At 65.1% G+C, this 19,708-nt stretch overlaps 3 protein-coding genes and 1 non-coding gene across 4 annotated transcripts in view; 3 read left to right on the forward strand and 1 right to left on the reverse strand.

The window, feature by feature from the left end:
* LOC138100312 (filamin-A-like) overlaps nt 1-1,187 on the forward strand; it is a 69,249-nt gene extending 68,062 nt beyond the window's left edge. Inside the window, 2 exon segments of the mRNA XM_068998124.1 lie at nt 718-1,016; nt 1,125-1,187. Of these exon segments, the coding sequence (XP_068854225.1) occupies nt 718-1,016; nt 1,125-1,187 (362 nt within the window).
* A 475-nt stretch (nt 1,188-1,662) lies between these two features.
* LOC138100430 (large ribosomal subunit protein uL16) lies at nt 1,663-9,530 on the forward strand. The gene is made up of 5 exons (XM_068998276.1): nt 1,663-1,745; nt 1,844-1,951; nt 3,678-3,816; nt 8,165-8,327; nt 9,244-9,530. The coding sequence occupies exons 2-5, from the start codon at nt 1,915-1,917 to the stop codon at nt 9,394-9,396; spliced, it is 492 nt and encodes a 163-aa protein (XP_068854377.1). The 5' UTR covers nt 1,663-1,745; nt 1,844-1,914; the 3' UTR covers nt 9,397-9,530.
* Nucleotides 5,325-5,470, forward strand: LOC138100435 (small nucleolar RNA SNORA70). The gene has a single exon (XR_011146816.1). It is a non-coding gene; the product is annotated as a small nucleolar RNA SNORA70 (small nucleolar RNA).
* A 377-nt stretch (nt 9,531-9,907) lies between the features above and the next one.
* PDZD4 (PDZ domain containing 4) lies at nt 9,908-17,464 on the reverse strand. Its single transcript, XM_068998125.1, is given in 12 exon segments — nt 9,908-10,574; nt 10,615-10,992; nt 10,994-11,118; nt 11,120-11,677; nt 12,015-12,107; nt 12,887-12,988; nt 13,523-13,585; nt 14,036-14,128; nt 14,718-14,795; nt 15,730-15,757; nt 15,854-16,107; nt 17,397-17,464. Coding segments are annotated over 12 exon segments (2,016 nt in total). The 5' UTR covers nt 17,457-17,464; the 3' UTR covers nt 9,908-10,390.
* Between the last annotated feature and the right edge of the window lie 2,244 nt (nt 17,465-19,708).

Raw genomic sequence — 19,708 nt, forward strand, 5'->3', positions numbered from 1 at the left:
CCGCCCCCCCCCCGCCACTTCCCCTCCCCTCCTCACAGCTCCCCCCCCCCTCCATTCCCCCAAATTTTTGGGGTCCCCCCCTCCCCCCCCGCCGCAATTTTTTTCCCTTTTCCCGTTTTTTTTTTTATTTTATTGGAATTTTTTATCACCCCCGGGGGGGTCCCGGCGCTGCCCCTCCCCCCCCCCCCCAATAAAAACTTGTTCTGCTTCATTTCGGCTTTTGGGGTTTCCTGAGGGGGGGGTTGGGCTGGGGGGGGGAGGGGGAGGGGTCTCATTTGGGGAGGGGTCCCCTGTGGGTTGGGGGGGAGGGCTCGGGGGGGGCTCTCCCCGATTTTTGGGGAGTTTCAGCCCAAATTTGGGGGGTTCCCAATGTCCTGGGGGGTCCCTGTGAATTTGGGGGGGGGTCCCTGGGGGGGTCTCTGAATATGGGGGGGGACATTTGGGGGGGAGGGGGAGGGGGTCCCTATAAATTTTGGGGTGGCCCAGAAGAGCTGACCCCGCCCCACGCCGCCGCTCCGCGCCCCTTTATGTAAATGAGATGTAAATGACCCGCAGCGCCACCGCCTTCTCGTTAATTATGCCGGAGAGGCGGTGCTATGTAAATGAAGAGGTGACGTCATACAGCGCCACCAATCAGCTCTCAGATCCTGCGCGCGCGCGCGCGGCACCGCCCGCGCGCTCTGATTGGCCTGTCCCCTCCTCTCTATGGTGGCCCAGCCTGCCAGAGCGGCTCCGTCCGTCTCTATGGCCGCCGCCCACCCCAGCCGCCGTTCCGAGCCCTCGCCGCGGCTTTCCCGGGCCCTTCGCGCTCCCCGTGCCCTCAAAGCTCCGCAGCCTCCCCTCAGCCCCGGCAGCGGCCACCGGGAGCGTCCCCTCCGTCCCTCCCGGTCAGTCCTCCAGGGCGGCCGGAGCGTCGCCGGAAGCGGAGGGCGCGACCGGAAGTGCGCGGACGGTATAAAACGAGCGCGCAGGCGCCCGCGGCCTCTTTCGGGCGCTCGGCGAGGTCGGAGCGTGGCGTGAGGGGAGGGCGGGCCCGGGCTGGGCCCGGCGGGGTTTGGGGGGATTTTTGGGGGGTTTTGGGGGTTCCTGCTGCCCCCAACCCGCTCCGTTTTGTTCCCCCGCAGGTCCCCAGGGCCCGGAGCCGCCATGGGCCGCCGGCCCGCGCGATGGTGAGGGGCGTGACGTAATACAACGGCTGTGACGTCACGGGGGCACTGTGGGGGTCTTACGGGGGGAGTTAAAGTCAAAAGGGTCTGGGGGCTCGTGGGGGTTAAAAAAGGGGAGTTTAGGAGGTTGGGGAGGGGATTTGGGGGTGCTGAGGAGGGGTCTGGGGGCTTCGGGGGGGGCGGGGGTTGAACCAAAAGCTCGGGGGGCTCAAAAAGGGGAAGTTTGGGGGTGCTGAAAAAGGGGTCTGGGGGCTTGTAGGGGGTTAAAAAAGAGGTTTGAAAGGGGTTGGGTTAAAAAGGGTCTGGGGGCTTTGGGGGGGTCACGGCGAGGTCAGAAAGGGTCTGGGGGGGTGAAACCGGGAGGGATCTGAAGGGTCTGGGGGCTTCAAACGGTGGAGGTGGGGAGTTCGGGGGGGTGTATTTGGGTCGGAGGGGTTCATTTGGGTCGGGGGGGATTTTTGGGGGGGGGCTCTGGGTCTCTCTGACCCCTCCCCTTTTCCCTCCCCTCCCCCTCCCCAGCTACCCGCTACTGCAAGAACAAACCGTACCCCAAATCCCGCTTCTGCCGGGGGGTCCCCGGTGAGTCCCGACCCCTCCCCAAATCAAAAAAACCCCCCCCTGAGGGGGTGCTGAGACCCCTCCCCCACTGCCTGACCTGCTGTGGGTGTCGCCCCCAGACCCAAAAATCCGGATTTTCGATTTGGGGCGGAAGAAGGCCAAGGTGGATGAGTTCCCGCTGTGCGGGCACATGGTGTCCGACGAGTACGAGCAGCTGAGCTCCGAGGGTGAGGGGCGCCGCTTTTTGGGGGGCTTCGAGGCGGATTTGGGGCTCTCGGATGAGTTGGGATCCCAGGGGGGGCTCCCAGGGGGTCCCTGAAGGGTTTTGGAGGCTCCGCAGGATTTTGGAGGGGGGAGTTCTGGAGGATTTTGGGAGGTGGGGAGAGGTCTTGGGTGTTTTTTTGGGGGGATTTTGAGTGGGAGGGGTCTCGGGTGTTTTTTTGGGGGGGGATTTTGAGTGGGGAGGGGTCTCGGGTGTTTTTTTGGGGGGATTTTGAGTGGGGAGGGGTCTCGGGTGGTTTTTTGGGGGGGGGATTTTGGGTGGGGAGGGGTCTCGGGTGGTTTTATCTGGAGGATTTTAGGGATGGGGAGGGGTCTCAGGTGCTTTTTTGGGGGGGATTTTGAGTGGGGAGGGGTCTCAGGTGTTTTTTTGGGGGGGATTTTGGGATGGGGAGGGGTCTCGGGTGGTTTTTTGGGGGGATTTTGGAGGATTTTGTGGCTCTTTGTGCACTGAGGGGTCCAGGGAGAGGGGGATGAGTTCGGCTCTGAGAGGTTCCAGGGGATTTTTGGGGGTCCCTGAAGGGTTTTAGAGGCTCCGCATGATTTTGGAGAGGGGTTCTGGAGGATTTTGGGAGGTGGGGAGAGGTCTCGGGTGGTTTTATCTGGAGGATTTTAGGGATGGGGAGGGGTCTCAGGTGCTTTTTTGGGATGGGGAGGGGGTCTCGGGTGCTTTTTTGGGGGGGATTTTGAGTGGGGAGGGGTCTCAGGTGCTTTTTTGGGGGGGATTTTGAGTGGGGAGGGGTCTCGGGTGTTATTTTGGGGTGGGGAGGGGTCTCGGGTGGTTTTTGGGGGGGATTTTGAGTGGGGAGGGGTCTCGGGTGTTATTTTGGGGTGGGGAGGGGTCTCGGGTGGGTTTTATCTGGAGGATTTTAGGGATGGGGAGGGGTCTCAGGTGCTTTTTTGGGGGGGATTTTGATTGGGGAAGGGTCTCGGGTGTTTTTTTCAGGGGATTTTGGGATGAGGAGGGGTCTCGGGTGCTTTTTTGGGGGGGATTTTGGGATGAGGAGGGGTCTCGGGTGTTTTTTTCTGGAGGATTTTGAGTGGGGAGGGGTCTCGGGTGTTTCTTTCTGGAGGATTTTGAGTGGGGAGGAGTCTCGGGTCTTTTTTTGGGGGGATTTTGGGGTCTCGGGTCTTTTTGGGGGGGATTTTGGGGGATTTTGTGGCTCTTTGTGCATCGGGGTGCTGGGGGAGGGGGATGAGTTCAACTCTAAGAGCTTCCCAGAGGATTTTTGGGGGGTCCCAGACATTTTGGGGTCCCCTTTGAGCTCCGGGGGGGGGGGGGAGGGTTCATCCCAATCCGAATTTCCCCACATTCAAACCCCGCGCTGACCCCAAATTTTCACAGAACAGCCCCAAATCTTTCAGGAGCCCCCCCCCACCATTCCGAGGGCTCCCCCAACCTTCTCAGCATTCCCATTTCTTTTTTTTGGGGCTGATCCCAAAAATTTTGGGGTCTCCTTTTAACCAGGGCTGGGGGGGGGGGGTGCTTTTACCCAAACCCCAAAACCTCCGCTTGGAGCCGCGACCCCCAATTTGGGTGGGAAAATCCCCGATTTTCGAGGAGCGCCGCCGCCCACTGGAGGGATTTTCAAGGCCGGGGGATGGGGGTCTGTATTTGGGGAGGGGGTTCTGAATTTGGGGAGGGGTCTTCACCCCCCCGACGCCCCTCCCCAGCCCTGGAGGCCGCGCGGATCTGCGCCAACAAGTACATGGTGAAGAGCTGTGGCAAGGACGGCTTCCACATCCGCGTGCGCCTGCACCCCTTCCACGTCATCCGCATCAACAAAATGCTCTCCTGCGCCGGCGCCGACAGGTCGGGGGCACCCCAAAACCCCCGGGAGGGGGGGGGGGGTCCCCGAAATCCCCGTGGGGTCCCTAAAAGTCACACGGGGTCCTTGAAATGCCCAATGGGGGTCCCTAAAAGTCACACGGGGTCGCTGGAATCGCAGGGGGTCCCCAAAACCCCCCGGGGTCCCTGAAATGCCCATGGGGTCCCTAAAACTCACACGGGGTCCCTGGAACTCCCAGGGGGTCCCCAGAACCCCCACGGGGTCCCCAAAATCCCCATGGGGTCCCTAAAAGTCACACGGGGCCCCTGAAATTCCTATGGTGTCCCTAAAACTCACACGGGGTTGCCGGAATTGCAGGGGGTCCCCAAAACCCCCCACGGGGTCCCTGAAATCCCCATGGGGTCCCTAAAAGTCACATGGGATCCCTGGAGCTCCCAGGGGGTTCCTGAAATCGCAGGGGGTCCCCAAAATCCCCGGGGGGGGGTCCCCGAAATCTCCATGGGGTCCTTAAAAGTCACACGGGGTCGCTGGAATTGCGGGGGGTCCCCAAAACCCCCACGGGGTCGCCAAAATCTCCATGGGGTCCCTAAAAGTCCCACGGGGTCGCCAAAATCCCCATGGGGTCCTTAAACGTCACATGGGGTCGCCAGAATCATGGGGGGTCCCCAAAAACCCCCACGGGGTCGCCAAAATCCCCATGGGGTCCCTAAAACTCACACGGGGTCGCCGGAATCGCGGGGGGTCCCAAATCCCCACGGGGTCCCCAAAATCCCAATGGGGTCCCTAAAACTCACACGGGGTCGCCGGAATCGTGGGGGGTCCCCAAAATCCCCACGGGGTCCCAAAATCCCAATGGGGTCCCTAAAACTCGCGGGGAGGCCCCAGAACTCCCACAGGGTCCCCAAAATCCCCACGGGGTCCCTGGAATCACAGAGGGTCCCCAAAACCCCCTACAGGGTCCCCGAAAGTCCCAGGGGGTCCCCAAAATCCCCATGGGGTCCCTAAAACTTACAGGGGGGCCCCAGAACTCCCACAGGGTCCCTGGAATTGCAGGGAGGTCCCAGGACAAGGAGGGGGAAAGGTTTGGGGAGGGGTCTCCCAAAATTTCGGGGGGGTTCCCTGGAATTGTGGTGGTGGGGTCTTCAGGATCCCAGGGGGGTCCCCAGAATCCCAGGGGGGTCCCAGGAATTTTTGGGGGAGCAGGGGGTCCCTAAAGTTGAGGGAAAGAGAAGGCAGGGAAGCAGCTTGGGATGGGCGTGGAAAGGTCCCAAAAGTGAGGGGGCCTCCCAAAATTTGGGGGGGGGGGGGGGGTCTTTGAGATCCTGGAGGGGTCCCCAAAATCCCAAGAGGGTCCCCGGAATCCTCGGGGGGGGCGGGGGGCAGGGGGGGTTCTTTAAGTTTTGGGGGGGCTTCCCAAAGCCGTGGAAGAGTCCCCAAAACCTGAGGAGGGTTCCTAAAACTGAGGGGGATTTTGGGGGTCTCACTGGCCCCTATTTTTGGGGTCCCCCCCCCCGTTTTTGGGGTGCCCCCCCCGCAGTTAATTAAGCCGGCCGAGGCCCCCCCCCCCCCGTGGGGTCCCGGCGTGCACTGGCTGCGCACAGAGACCCCTCCCCCCCCGGCTGTGTAGGGCCCCCACCCCCCCCTGGTGGGGCACCCAAAGGGGCCGGGGGGACAAAACCCCCCCTGGGGGGGGCCCCAAAAATCCCCTGGGGGGCCCAAAAACCTCCTGGGGGGGCCAAAAACCTCCTGGGGGGGCCAAAAACCTCCTGGGGGGGCCAAAAATCCCTCCTGGGGTGGCCCAAAAATCCCTCCTGGGGGGGGGCCCAAAATCCCTCGGGGGGGGCCAAAAAATCCCCCTGGGGGGGCCAAAATCCCTCCTTGAGGGGGTCTGGGGGCTCAGACCCCTCCTGGAGACACCAAAACCCCCCTGGGGCGGCCCAAAAACCTCCTGGGGGGGCCCAAAAATCCCTCCTGGGGGGGCCAAAATCCTTCCTGGGGGGGCCCAAAAATCCCTCCTGGGGGTGGTCTGGGGGCTCAACCCCTTTTTGGGGTGGGTCTGGGGTCTCCAGAGGCGGTTCCCCGTGCTGACCCCTCCCCAATTCCCCCTTCCCCACCCCCACACCGGGATCAGGATCCATTTGGGGCTCCCACTCCCCCCTTTCCCTGTGACACACACACAGCTCAAGGGTACCAAATCCCCCTTAAAATGGGTCGGGGGTCTCCAAGTGAGTCAGGAGCGAGTCTGGGCTGTTCAGAGGGGGTTCCCTGTGCTGACCCCTCCCCAATTCCCCCTTCCCCACCCCCCCCACCGGGATCAGGGGGGATTTAGGGCTCCCACTCCCTCCTTTCCCAGTACCCAGCACAAAGGGTCGGGGATACAAAACCTGCTCTTAAAATGGGTCTGGGGGCTCAACCCCTTTTTGGGGTGGGCCTGGGGTCTCCAGAGGCGGTTCCCCGTGCTGACCCCTCCCCAATTCCCCCTCCCCCACCCCCCCACACCGGGATCAGGGGGGATTTAGGGCTCCCACTCCCCCCTTCCCCAGTACCCACCGAAGGGTCAGGGATACAAAACCTCTTTTTCAAATGGGTCTGGGGTCTTCGGGGGTCTCCAAGTGAATCAGGAGTGAGTCTGGGCACTCTGGGAGGGGTTCCCCGTGCTGACCCCTCCCCAATTCCCCCTTCCCCACCCCCCACACCGGGATCAGGATCCATTTGGGGCTCCCACTCCCCCCTTTCTCTGTGACACACACACGGATCAAGGGTATCAAATCCCCCTTAAAATGGGTCTGGGGTCTCAACCCCTTTTTGGGGTGGGCCTGGGGTCTCCAGAGGGGGTTCCCCGTGCTGACCCCTCCCCAATTCCCCCTCCCCCCACCCCCCACACCAGGATCAGGTGGGATTTAGGGCTCCCACTCCCCCCTTCCCCAGTACCCACCGAAGGGTCAGGGATACAAAACCTCTTCTTCAAATGGGTCTGGGGTCTTCGGGGGTCTCCAAGTGAACCAGGAGTGAGTCTGGGCACTCTGGGGGGGGTTCCCCGTGCTGACCCCTCCCCAATTCCCCCTTCCCCACCCCCCACACCGGGATCAGGGGGGATTTGGGGCTCCCACTCCCCCCTTTCCCCAGTACCCACTGAAGGGTCAGGGATACAAAACCTGCTCTTAAAATGGGTATGGGGGCTCAACTCCTTTTTGGGGTGGGTTTGGGCACTCTGGGGGGGGGGTTCCCCGTGCTGACCCCTCCCCAATTTCCCCTCCCCCACCCCCCACACCAGGATCAGGGTACATTTGGGGCTCCCACTCCCCCCTTCCCCAGTACCCACCGAAGGGTCAGGGATACAAAACCTCTTCTTCAAATGGGTCTGGGGTCTTCGGGGGTCTCCAAGTGAATCAGGAGTGAGTCTGGGCACTCTGGGGGGGGTTCCCCGTGCTGACCCCTCCCCAATTCCCCCTTCCCCACCCCCCACACCGGGATCAGGATCCATTTGGGGCTCCCACTCCCCCCTTTCTCTGTGACACACACACGGATCAAGGGTATCAAATCCCCCTTAAAATGGGTCTGGGGTCTCAACCCCTTTTTGGGGTGGGCCTGGGGTCTCCAGAGGGGGTTCCCCGTGCTGACCCCTCCCCAGTTCCCCCTCCCCCACCCCCCACACCGGGATCAGGGGGGATTTGAGGCTCCCACTCCCTCCTTCCCCAGTACCCACCAAAGGGTCAGGGATACAAAACCTCCTCTTCAAATGGGTCTGGGGGCTCAACTCCTTTTTGGGGTGGGTTTGGGCACTCTGGGGGGGGTTCCCCGTGCTGACCCCTCCCCAGTTCCCCCTTCCCCACCCCCCACACCAGGATCAGGGTACGTTTGAGGCTCCCACTCCCCCCTACCCCAGTACCCACCAAAGGGTCGGGGATACAGAACCTCTTCTTCAAATGGGTCTGGGGTCTTCGGGGGTCTCCAAGTGAACCAGGAGTGAGTCTGGGCACTCTGGGGGGGGTTCCCCGTGCTGACCCCTCCCCAGTTCCCCCTCCCCCACCCCCCACACCAGGATCAGGTGGGATTTAGGGCTCCCACTCCCTCCTTCCCCAGTACCCACCAAAGGGTCAGGGATACAAAACCTCCTCTTCAAATGGGTCTGGGGGCTCAACCCCTTTTTGGGGTGGGTCTGGGGTCTCCAGAGGGGGTTCCCCGTGCTGACCCCTCCCCAATTCCCCCCTCCCCACCCCCCACACCAGGATCAGGTGGGATTTAGGGCTCCCACTCCCCCCTTCCCCAGTACCCACCAAAGGGTCAGGGATACAAAACCTCCTCTTCAAATGGGTCTGGGGTCTCGGGGGGGGGCTCCCCGTGCCGACCCCTCCCCACTTGCCCTGGCAGGCTGCAGACGGGCATGCGGGGCGCCTTCGGGAAGCCGCAGGGCACGGTGGCTCGGGTGCACATCGGCCAGGTCATCATGTCCATCCGCACCAAGGCCCAGAACAAGGAGCACGTGGTGGAGGCTCTCAGGAGGGCCAAGTTCAAGTTCCCCGGGCGCCAAAAGGTACCCGGGACACCCCGAAATTCTTTCAGGGGAGCCCCGAAATTTTTTTGGGGGGGGGGGGGGGGGGGGTGGTGGGGTGGTCGTGAAGTGCCTCAAAAATCTGAGGGGGGTTGGGGGGGATGAGGAGCTCCGTGAGGGGGGAGGCTCTGGGAGGGGTCAAGTGAAGGGTTTTGGGGTGCCAGGAGGTTTTTAAAGGGTCTGGGGGACCCCAAAATCTACCCAAGGGGGGGGCAAAGTCTGCATAGAGGGACCTCAAGTTTTTTTGGGGGAAAAGAGGTCTTTGGGGTGCCCGAAAATTGGGGTTTGGGGGGCAAAGAATTGGTGGTGGAGACCCTCAGGGAGGGCCAAGGTGAAGTTCCCCAGGTGCCAAAAGGCACCCGGGACACCCCAAAATTATTTGGGGGAGGGACCCGAAAATTCAGGGGGCAGTGGGAGGTCGTGGGGTGCCCCAAATCCTGTCTGGAACTGAGGGTGGGGCAGAGGGAGCTCGTGGTGGGGGCTCTGGCTGGGGTCATGTTTAGGTTTTGGGGTGCCCCTGACCAGATTTTGGGGTGTCCCTTCTCCCCCCTCAGATCCACATCTCCAAGAAATGGGGGTTCACCAACTCGGGGGGGCTCAAAGGGTGGGGGGGGTCCTTGAAATAAATGGGGAGGGGGGACCTGGAGACGCCCAGGTTTTGCTGGGGGGAGGTTTTGGGGTGTCCCTGACCGGATTTTGGGGTGTCCCCATCCCCCCTCAGATCCACACCTCCAAAAAATCGGGTTTCACCAACTCGAGGGGGGCCAAACCCCTTGAAATAAATGGGGAGGGGGGACCTGGAGACGCCCAGATTTTGCTGGGGGGAGGTTTTGGGGTGCCCCTGACCGGATTTTGGGGTGCCCCTGACCGGATTTTGGGGTGTCTGCCCTCCCCTCAGATCCACATCTCCAAGAAATGGGGTTTCACCAAGTTCAACGCCGACGCCTTCGAGGAGATGGTGGCCCAGAAACGCCTCATCCCCGACGGCTGCGGGGTCAAATACGTCCCGTCCCGGGGCCCCCTCGATCGCTGGAGGGCCCTGCACGCCTGAACCCCCCCCTAAAGCCCCCCAAAATCCGCGGGGAACCCCCCAAAATCCGCGGGGAACCCCGAGGATGGGGAAGGGACCCGGGTGGGTTTTGGGGGTGGGGAGTTTTGGTGGAATTAAAGGATTTTTGTCCCCTCGCTGTTGGTGGCACCGTTTGGGTTTTTTGGGGGGGGGGTCCTCAGATTTTGGCACTGTTGGGGTTTGGGGAGGTGGGGGAGGGGTCGGGGGAGGTCCCCAAGTTCTGTCACTGGTTTTTGGGGGTCTTGGGGGGGGTCATGGGGGTCCCCAGGAGGTCACTGGGAGGGTCAGGGGGGTCCCCAGGTTTTGGGGGTCCCCCCACTCCTCCCTTCCCCCCCCCAGGTTTTTTGGGGCTCCCAGGTTTTGTCCGTTGGGTTTTTGGGGGGGGGTCCCCAAGCTTTGCCATCCACCCCCCTCCCCCAACACCTGTTTTTGGGGGTCCCCGATATTTTCCACGCCCCCCACCCTCAAGAAGACGAGGCTGCACAAAAAGGGGTGAAATGAGTAAAAACGAGGTTTTTGTTTTTTTTCCTTAATTCCCAAATGCGGCCCCTCCCCCCCCGACAGACACACACAGGGGTGGGGGAGGGGAGGGGAGCACCCCAGGCTTTTTTTGTTCTTTTTTGGGGGGGTCCAGGGCTGGTTTGGCCGCCTGGGACCCTCCCAGCCCCGGGGTAAGGGGATGACAAAGTGTAAAAAAACCCTGAAAAACCCCTAAATAACCCCAAACTAACCACAGTCACAGACACGACAACGGGGGGGGACAAGGGGGAGGCGACCCCCCCTCACCTTGTGCTTGGGGGGGTGGGGGGACAGAGGGACAACAGCGGGGGGGGACACGGAGACACCCCCGAGAGGGGACAAAGGGACAGCGCTGGGTGGGCGAGGGGGGGGAGGTTTGTCCTTGATGCGACACCCGCAGCTCGGGGAGGGCTTTTGGGGCGGGGGGCGGCGTTGGCCCCGACCCCCCCCGCGGGTGTCACACGGTGGTGACCGAGAGCAGCGGGTGCTCCAGGCGCCCCCCGTGCGCCAGCATCATCTCCTGGATCGTCACCCAATTATCCAGGATGCGCCGGCTCCTCTTGCGCAGCCCCCGCCGCGACCCCTGCCCGTGGGGGGGAGGAGGAGGAGGAGGAGGGGGCTGCTCCGGGACCCCCCCCGCGCTGCCCGCGACCCCCCGCGACCCCCGCGCCGGGCTCGGGCCGGGCCTGGAGCAGCAACTCGCGGCGCCGGCGCTGCTCCCGAGCCCTGGCCAGGTGCTGCTTGCGCTGCTCGCGGCTCCAGTAGCGCCCGGTCTTCAGCTCGCTCCGCGCGTCGTCGTCCGTGGAGCCGCCGCGCTCCTCCAGGATTTTGATGGCCCGAGCCTTCAGCAGCCGGTCCCGGCCGGGCCGCTTCCCCCGCGGGCCCTTCCCGCCAGCCGGGGGTCCCGGGGGTCCCGGCGGGGCCGGTCCGAGCCCGGCCCGCAGCATCAGCGGGGAGCTGCGGGAGCTCTCGCCGGTGTTGTAGGCGCTGGTGCTGTCGCGCTCCGGGGCTTCGGCGATATCGGCCAAGGGACCCTCGACGCCCGGGCGGGGGGTCGCGCCAGGCGCGGCGGCCGCGCTCGCGGAGCCGCTCGAGCTGCTGGGCCCGCAGGAGGTGCCGGCACTTGAACTCCAGGTGCCGCAGCTCCTCCTCGAGCCGCGCCAGCTCCGCCCGGCCCGCGGCTCCTCCGCCCGCCGCGCGGCCGCGCAGGGCCCGGTAGCGCCGCAGCTCCGCGGGGCTCAGCGCGGCCAGCGGCGGCGAGGCCGAGCCCGGCAAACCCGGCCCTAATCCCGGCCCTAATCCCGGCCCTAATCCCGGCCCTAATCCCGGCCCCAAAGCCGCTCCTAACCCCGCTTCCAACCCCGCTCCGCGCCGCCCGCTCGCTCCGGTTCCGGCTCTTCCCGCCGACCCGCAGCTGGAGCTGGAGCCGGAGCCGGGTCGCGCGGCCGCCGCTCCAGCGCCGGGTTTTGCGTGGAGCCGGGGCTGATTTTGGGGTTGATTTGGGGGATTTTGGGGGTCGCGGCGGGGCGGGGGCGGCCGCGGCGGCGGGGGGGGGGCCCTCGCCCGCCTCCTCGCCCAGCAGGTCGTGCTCCGAGCTCTCCTCGTTGCGCGTGGACTCGTCCGTGCGCCCCACGCCGCTGTCGGGCTCGGCCCCGCGGCCCCCCCCGGGCGTGGCCGGGCTGGGGGGGCTGCGAATTGGGGAGGGGGCGGCGTGAGGGAGGGAGGGACCCCCGGGGGAGCCCCCCTGGATACCCAAAGCACTCCCGGGACACCCTTAGTGCCCCCCCCGAGCCCCCCAAAAGTCCCCGGGACCCCTTATCACCCCCAGGACCCCTTATCACCCCCCAGGACCCCTTATCACCCCCAGGACCCCCAAGCCCACCCCCCCCAAAGACCTCTTTTTATCCCCCCCCGCACCCCCTCGCTGCCCCCCACCATGCCCCAATTGGCCCCCCGGGACCCCTTTTCACCCCCAGGACCCCCCTTTTCTCCCCTCAAACCCCATTTCCCCCCCCCAGCCCCATCCCCCCCCCCAATTCCCATTTTTCCCCATTTTCCCCCCATTTCTCCCCATTTGTCACCTGCCCGGGGGGGGTCCAGGCCCCCCTGAGCTCCCCCTCCTCATCGGATCCGAACTCATCCAGGAAATCCTCGCGGTCGCTGTCCTTCCATCGCTGGGGGAGGGGGCGTCAGGGACCCCCCAGGGACCCCTCCCCAATTTCCCAGCCCCCCCCGCCCCCCCCTTCCCCAATCGTTGTTGGCTCCTTTTATCTCCGGTGCTCCCAAAATCCCCAAAATTCCCCCCAAATCCCCTCCAAACCCCCCTCAAAAGATTGGGGAACCCCCCTCCCCCCAGGACCCCTCCCCAGCTTCCCAGCCCCGTCCCTCAACTCCCCCTCCCCAAATTCCCCAACTCGAGCATCGGTGGCTCCTTTTCCTTCCTCTCCAGGACTCCCAAAATCCCTAAAATTCCACCCAAATCCCCAAAAATTCCACCCAAACCCCCACAAATCCCCTCCAAACCCCCCACCTCAAAAAGACTTCGGACCCCCCCCCAAAAAGATCCAGGATCCCCCCAGGACCCCTCCCCAATTTCCCAGCCCCTCCCCAAACCCCCCCTTTCTCCCCCACTCAATCAGTGGCTCCTTTCCTTCATCTTCAGAGGTCCCAAAATCCCTAAAATTCGCCCCAAACCCCCCAAAATTCCACCCAAACCCCCCCAAAAAGACGCGGGACCCCCCCCAAAAGCTCGGGGACCCCCCCATGCCCCCACCTGCCTCTCAGGGCCCCCCCCCCCTCCCCCACTCAATCATCGGTGGCTCCTTTCCCTTCACCTCAGGCGCTCCCAAAATCCCTAAAATTCCACCCAAACCCCCCAAAATTCCACCCAAACCCCCCCAAAAAGACGCGGGACCCCCCCCAAAAGATCCAGGACCCCCCCCCGGGCCCCCACCTGGCTCTCGGGCCGGGCCAGCAGCAGCGAGATGTTGGTTTGCTGCTCCCGGGTCAGGAAGGCCACGGCCTCTTCCCGGTCCTGGATCTCCACCCCGTTGATCTGGGAATTTGGGGAGGGGTCAAAACGGGGGGGGAGGGGAGAGACCCCCCCCCCCCCCAAAATAAAGGGAATGGGCCAGGGGAAGTTGGGGAGGGGGGAGGAAGAGGTTTGGGGGGGAGGATGGGGGTTTTGGGGGGTTTTGGGGGTTTTTAAGGGGTGCTGGGGGATCTTTATGGGGTGGGGGGACACCAAGGGGTTCCCTAAATCCCCCCATTGCCCCCCCCAGCCCCAAAAAGACCCCCAGGACCCCTCCCAAAACACCCCCCACCCCCCAAAAACCTTCTCAACCCCACCTGACCCCCCCCACCAGGACCCCCCCTCACCCCAAAAAGGCCCCCCAAGACCCTCCCCCCCCCCCAAAAGACGCCTGAGGACCCCCTTGAACCACCCCAAAACACTTCGGGGACCCCCTGGGCCCCCCCCCCAAAAACAGAACACCCCCCCCCCTTTCATCCCTGAGCCCTCCCCCGGTTCCGGGACCCCCCCAGACCCCCAAAATGGCCCAAAATCCCGGGGATTTGCCCCAAATCCCACCTGGATGATCCGGTCGCCCTCGCGGATCCGCCCGTCCTTGGCCGCGATGCTGTTGGGGTTCACCTGGGGGGGGGAGGGGGGCAAAAAAAACCAATTTGGGGGGGGTCCCCAAAGTTTGGGGGGGTCCCCCCCACTAGAGGGGCCCATAACCCCCCCCAGGACCCTCCCAGTGCTCCCAGTAAGGCCCCAAAGCTCCTTTTTTGGGCATTTTTGGGGTTTTTTTTTCAGGGGGGGTTTGCCTCCCCCTAAAAGTGGGGTGCGAAGGAGGGGGTCCCCAAATTTTGAGGGTTTCTTACAAATTTGGGGGGGGGAGGGGGGTCCTTCCCCCTTTTTGCCCCCTCCCCAGAACCATTTTTGTGCCTCCCAGTGCTCCCAGTAAGGCCCTGAACCCCCCTTTTTTGGGGGGGATTTTTTGGGGCATTTTGGGGGGGGGGGATTTTGGGGAGATTTTTGGCACCACCCCCCTCCCCGCCCCCAAAAGTGGGGACCCCCCCAGGACCACCCCCCCCGGACCTCCCCCACGTAGATGCCGGGGTCCTCCTCGCCGTCCGTGCGGTAGCAGACGGTGATTCCCAGTTTGTGACTGGTTTTGTACAGCTCCACCTCCTGGGGGGGGGTCACGGGGTCAGGAGGACCCCCAGGACCCCCCCGGGACCCCCAAACAGCCCCCAGACCCTTTATAGCCCCCCCCAAATCCTCTAGACCCCTCCCCAATAGCTCCATTATAGCCCTCCCAGTGCTCCCAGTTTGGCCCAGTAACTGGTTTTGGACAGCTCCACCTCTTGGAGAAGGGGGAGAAAAGGGTCAGGGGGATCCCTTGGACCCCCCCGGGACCCCTCCCCAATTTCCCAGCTCCCCTCCACCCCCCCACAACTCCCCCAGCCCCTAAAAAAAATCATTTTTCATTCCCTTATCTTCGTTTCCGGGGGTCCCAAACCCCCCAAACCCTCTCCAAACCCCCTCAAAAATGACACAAGACCCCCCCCAAAATATCCAGGACCCCTCCCCAATTTCCCACCCCCCCCCAACTCCACCATCTCCCCAAAAAATCATTTTGGGCTCCTTTTCCTTCATCTCCGGGGGCCCCAAATGCCCCCAAATTCCCCCCAAATTCCTCCCCCCCCTCCCGAAAAAGATGTGGGACCCCCCCCCCCCCAAAATATCCAGGAGCTCCCTCCCCCCCCAGGACCCCCACCTCATATTCCAGCTCCTCGGGGCGCTCGGGCTCCCCCAAATCCGCGGGATCAAAATAATCCTGGGGGAGGGGGGGGGGCTGGGGGAGGGGACAAGAAATGTCAGGGGGGGGTCGCAGAGTTGGGGGAGGGGTCCCAAAGGGGTTCTGGGGGGTCTTGGGGGGGGTCAGGAGGGGCTTTGAGGCATTGGGGGGGGCACAAAGGGGTCTCAACATGGGGTTTGGGGGGGCCCTGGGGGGTCTCTATGGGAGGGCGCCCCCAAAAAGGGGTCTGGGGGCTCAGAGGGGTCACAACGGAGGGTCCTGGGGGGGGTCTAAGGGGTCTGTAATGGGGGAACACTCCCAAAAAAGGGTCTGGGGGCTCAGAGGGGTCACGAGGGGGGGCCCTGGGGGGGTCTAAGGGGTCTGTAATGGGGGAACACCCCCAAAAAGGGGTCTGGGGGCTCAGAGGGGGCTCAGAGGGGTCACGAGGGGGGGTCCTGGGGGGGTCTAAGGGATCTGTAATGGGGGAACACCCCCCAGAAAGGGGTCTGGGGGCTCAGAGGGGTCACAAAGGGGGGCTCTGGGGGTGTCTAAGGGGTCTGTAATGGGGGAGCACCCCCAAAAAGGGGTCTGGGGGCTCAGAGGAGTCACAAGAGGGGGTCTAAGGGGTCTGTTATGGGGGGAGACCCCCAAAAAGGGGTCTGGGGGCTCAGAGGGGTCACAAGGGGGGGCTCCTGGGGGGGTCTAAGGGGTCTGTAATGGGGGGACACCCCCAAAAAAGGGTCTGGGGGTTCCAAAATCTCCCAATGGGGGGTCCTGGGGGGGTCAGGAGAGTTCCTGGAGGGGGGAAACCCCTGAATTTGGGTCTGGGGGGCAGTGTGGGATCCCTACGGGGCGAAGACCCCCCCAGTTGGGATCCTGGGGGGGAGGGGTCTCTGTGGGGGTCACACCCCTAAAAATGGGTCTGGGGGTTCCAACAGCTCCCAATAGGGGGGTCCTGGGGGGGCCAGGAGAGCTCTCAGAGGGAGGACACCCCCAAATTGGGGCCCGGGGGGGCGGGTCTAAGGGGCAAGGGGGGGGGTCCCCAGGGATCTGGGGGGAGGGGTTCGGGGGTCCCCGTGAGCCCCCCCCGGGGGTCCCCGCGCCCCCCCACTCACGGCTCGGCCCCCCCCAGGCGGCTCTCGAAGCTGATGTCCGTCTGGGTGCCGCTGTCCACCAGCCCCCCCCCGACGGCGGGGGGGGGTCCCGGGCCCCCCCAGGGGGGTGGGGGGTGGGCTCCGGCCGGAGGGACCCCCCCGGGGTGATGGGGGGGGGGGCGGCCCCGGGGGCTCCTCCTCAGCACCTGCAGCACCAGCGGCTCCTTGGACCCCCGGGGACCCCCCCGGCGCGACCCCCCCTCCTTCCCGCTCACCTGCGGATGGGGGGGGGGGGGGGAAGCACCGGGGGTGTCAGGACCCCCTCCCCAAATTCCCGGTGCCCCCCCCCCCCTCCTCCGGGTGTTCCCATTGTCCCCAACCCCCCCCTCCCCCCAACTCATCGCATCCCCCTCCCCAAACCCCTTCTAAACCCACCCCTCCATCCCCCACCCTCCCCTCCCCAAAATTCAGCCGGACCCCCCCACCCCCCCAAAGCCCCCCCGGGACCCCCCCGGAGCCTCCCCGAGCCCCCCGCCCACCCCTCCATTGTCTGCGCTCGCCCGGAAGCGGCGGGCGCGGTTGCCATGGCAACCGTGGGGCGGGGGGCGAGGGGCACACGGAGACCCCCCCCCCAAAGCCACAGCACCCCCCCCCCTCCGTCCCCAGGAACCCACCGGAGACCCCCAAACCCCCCCCGAAGCCCCCAGACCCCCCCTTACCTGTCCCAGCCCCCATTTACCTGGCCCTGAAGCCCCCCAGGACGCCCCCCCCGGCTGTGCCCCTCCCTGAAGCCCCCAGACCCTTTTTAGTTGGCCTAGACCCCCCCAGCCCCCCCCAAATTGTCCCCCCTTCACCTGTCTCGCTCCCCCCATCCCGGTACCTGCAGCCCCCTCGCCCCCAGACCCATTTTCTGACCCCTCGCCCCCTCCCCGTTTTCCCCTTCCCCAATTCCCAGCCCCTACAGCCCCCAGACCCATTTTCTTCCCCCCTCCATTCCCAGCTCCCCTCCCCATTATCCCCCCTCGCCCCCTCCCCATTTATCCCCCCCGGTACCTGCAGCCTCCTCGCCCCCAGACCCATTTCCCTTCCCTCCCTCCCAGTTCCCAGCCCCTGTAGTCCCCTCTCCCCATTCATTCTCCCCCTCGCCCCCAGACTCATTTCCCTGCTCCCCCACATCCCAATACCTGCAGCCCCCTCCCCACTCATTCCTCATTCTCCTCCTCGCCCCCTCCCCTTTTATGACCCCCCCCAGCCCGGTACCTGCAGCCCCCTCGCCCCCAGCCCCATTTTCCCCCATTCCCCCCTCGCCCCCAGCCCCATTTCCCCCCTCCCCATCCTCCAGCCCGGTACCTGCAGCCCCCTCACCTCCAGCCCCATTTCCCCCCATTCTCCCCTCGCCCCCAGCCCCATTTTCCCCCTCCCCATCCCCCAGCACGGTACCTGCAGCCCCCTCACCTCCAGCCCCATTTCCCCCCACTTCCCCCCTCGCCCCCAGCCCCATTTTCCCCCACTCCCCCCTCGCCCCCAGCCCCATTTCCCCCCTCCCCATCCTCCAGCCCGGTACCTGCAGCATCACCCGGTGCTGCTCCTCCGGTTTCTGCACCACGCACATGTTGCAGCCCATGGCGGGACCACCCCTCACCTGCGACCCCCCCTCACCCCGGGGACCCCCCCCCCCGCCCCCGCCGCCGCCTCAGCCTCGCCCCCCTCGCTCGGGGGGGCGGCAGCGCCCGCCCCGCGCCCCCCCCCCCGGCCCCCATGGCGGGCTCGGGGCCGGGGGCTCGGGGGCGGCTCCGGGCTCGGTTCCGCGGCCCGGGCGCGGCTCCGGGGGCCGGGCCCGGGGTTGTTGGTTCCGGTTCTGGTTCCGGTTCTGGTTCCGGTTCCGGCTCCGGTTCCGGCTCCGGTTCCGGCCGGTTCGGGCCGGTCCGGCCGCGGCGGCGGCGGCCGTGAGGGGAGGGGGCGTGGCCAGGCCGTGAGGGGAGGGGGCGTGGTCAGAGTGGGCGTGGTCAGCGTGGGCGTGGTCATTGCTGCGATTGGGGCGTGGCCAATGCGGGGCGTGGCCGTGATCGAGGTGGGCGTGGTCTAGGTGGGCGTGGTCACTGGGGAAGCCACGCCCGTGGGAAGAGGCCACGCCCACGGTGCCCCCAGAGCAGCGCAGACCCCAAAGACCCCCAAAGTCCTCCCATAGACCCTCCCCCCAGAGCCCCCCAGAGCCACCCCATAGCCCACCCTATGGATCCCCCTACAGCTCCCCATAGCCCCCCAGAGCCCCCCCATAGCCCACCCCATAGACCCCGCTACAGCTCCCCATAGCCCCCCAAAGCCACCCCATAGACCCCCCCATAGCCCACCCCATAGACCCCGCTACAGCTCCCCATAGGCCCCCAAAGCCGCCCCATAGACCCCCCTATAGCCCCCCCTAAAGCCCTCCCATAGCCCACCCATAGCCCACCCCATAGACCCCCCTCCCATTGTCCCCCCTATAGACCCCCAAACGCTCCCCATAGCCCCCACATATGCCCCCTCATAGGGCCCCCATAGTCCCCCAGACCCTTTATAGCCCCCCCAATCCCCCATAGCCCCCCCAGACCCTTTATAGCCCCCCCAATCCCCCATAGCCCCCCAGACCCTTTATAGCCCCCCCCAATCCCCTATAGCCCCCCCAGACCCTTTATAGCCTCCCAATCCCCTATAGCCCCCCCAATCCCCTATAGCCCCCCCAGACCCTTTATAGCCCCCCAATCCCCTATAGCCCCCCCCAATCCCCTATAGCCCCCCCAGACCCTTTATAGCCCCCCCAATCCCCCATAGCCCCCCAGACCCTTTATAGCCCCCCCAATCCCCTATAGCCCCCCCAATCCCCTATAGCCCCCCCCCAAAAGCACCCCCAGCCTTTTCCCGGCAGTTCCTTCTTTATTTTGGGGCTTTTTTCCCCTTTTTTTTTCAGGTTTTTTTTTGCGGTTTTTTTGCTCCGCGTGGTTTTGGCGGTTTTTGGTCGGGGGGGGGATGGGGGGGACCCGGGGGTGGTCACACGTGGGGGGAGGGGGCAACACGGGGGGGGGTCACACGGGGGGTCGGGGCTCGGCTGCCGTTTTTGGGGCCCTTTGGACCAATTTTTCCGCTTCTTTTACCAAAAAAAGGGGGATTTGGGGGGGAGGGGCACCGCACACATTGGGGGGGGGCTACAAAGCTACGACACAGCGCGGGGGGGGACGCGGGGGGGGTTGGGGTGGGGACCCCCCCTCGGGGAAGGGTTTGGGGGGGTTTTGGGGCGGGGACCCCCCGCGGAGGGGGTTTTGGGGGTGTAGACCCCCCCCCGCGGAGGGGACGTAGGGGGATTTAGGGGGGGACCCTCTCCCCCTGTGAGGAGGGGGTTTTGGGGGAGGGGTTGGGACCCCCCCCGGACGGGGCGTTGGGGGGATTTGGGGGTGTTGGAGGGGTGCCGAAGGGGGGGTTCGGGGGGTTTTGGGGCGCAGACCCCCCCACGGGGAAGGTGAGGGGGGGTTTGGGGTGCGGAGGGGGGGTGAGGGGAGGTTTTGGGGCGCAGACCCCCCATGGGGAAGGTGAGGGGGGGTTTGGGGTGCAGAGGGGGGGTTTGGGGCGCAGACCCCCCCATGGGGAAGGTGAGGGGGGGTTTGGGGTGCAGAGGGGGGGTTTGGGGTGCAGACCCCCCCCGTCGGCTCGTGTGAGGTTGCCAAGGCCGCGCCGTGAGATGCATTCAGAAATGGGGGGGGGGGGGGCTGGGGTTCGGTGGGACCCCCCCCCCCACCCAAACCCCCAAAAGTTTTGGAGGGGGGTCCCGGAGGAGTGAAGGGGAGGGGGTCTAAAAACTGAGGGGGGGGCAAAATCCCCCTCTTGCCCCCCCTAATTTTGGTC

This window comes from Aphelocoma coerulescens, chromosome 31, assembly GCF_041296385.1.
Source record: "Aphelocoma coerulescens isolate FSJ_1873_10779 chromosome 31, UR_Acoe_1.0, whole genome shotgun sequence".
In the NCBI taxonomy this organism is placed as follows: Eukaryota; Metazoa; Chordata; class Aves; order Passeriformes; family Corvidae; genus Aphelocoma; species Aphelocoma coerulescens.

What these genes read in the sequence shown, in the direction of transcription:
- LOC138100430 (XM_068998276.1), top strand. Translation starts at nt 1,915, where the DNA reads ATGGTGTCCGACGAGTACGAGCAGCTGAGCTCCGAGG. An exon ending in CGAGCAGCTGAGCTCCGAGG is followed by an intron (nt 1,952 to 3,677) that starts GTGAGGGGCGCC and finishes GCCCCTCCCCAG; the next exon opens with CCCTGGAGGCCGCGCGGATC. An exon ending in AGTTCCCCGGGCGCCAAAAG is followed by an intron (nt 8,328 to 9,243) that starts GTACCCGGGACA and finishes CCCTCCCCTCAG; the next exon opens with ATCCACATCTCCAAGAAATG.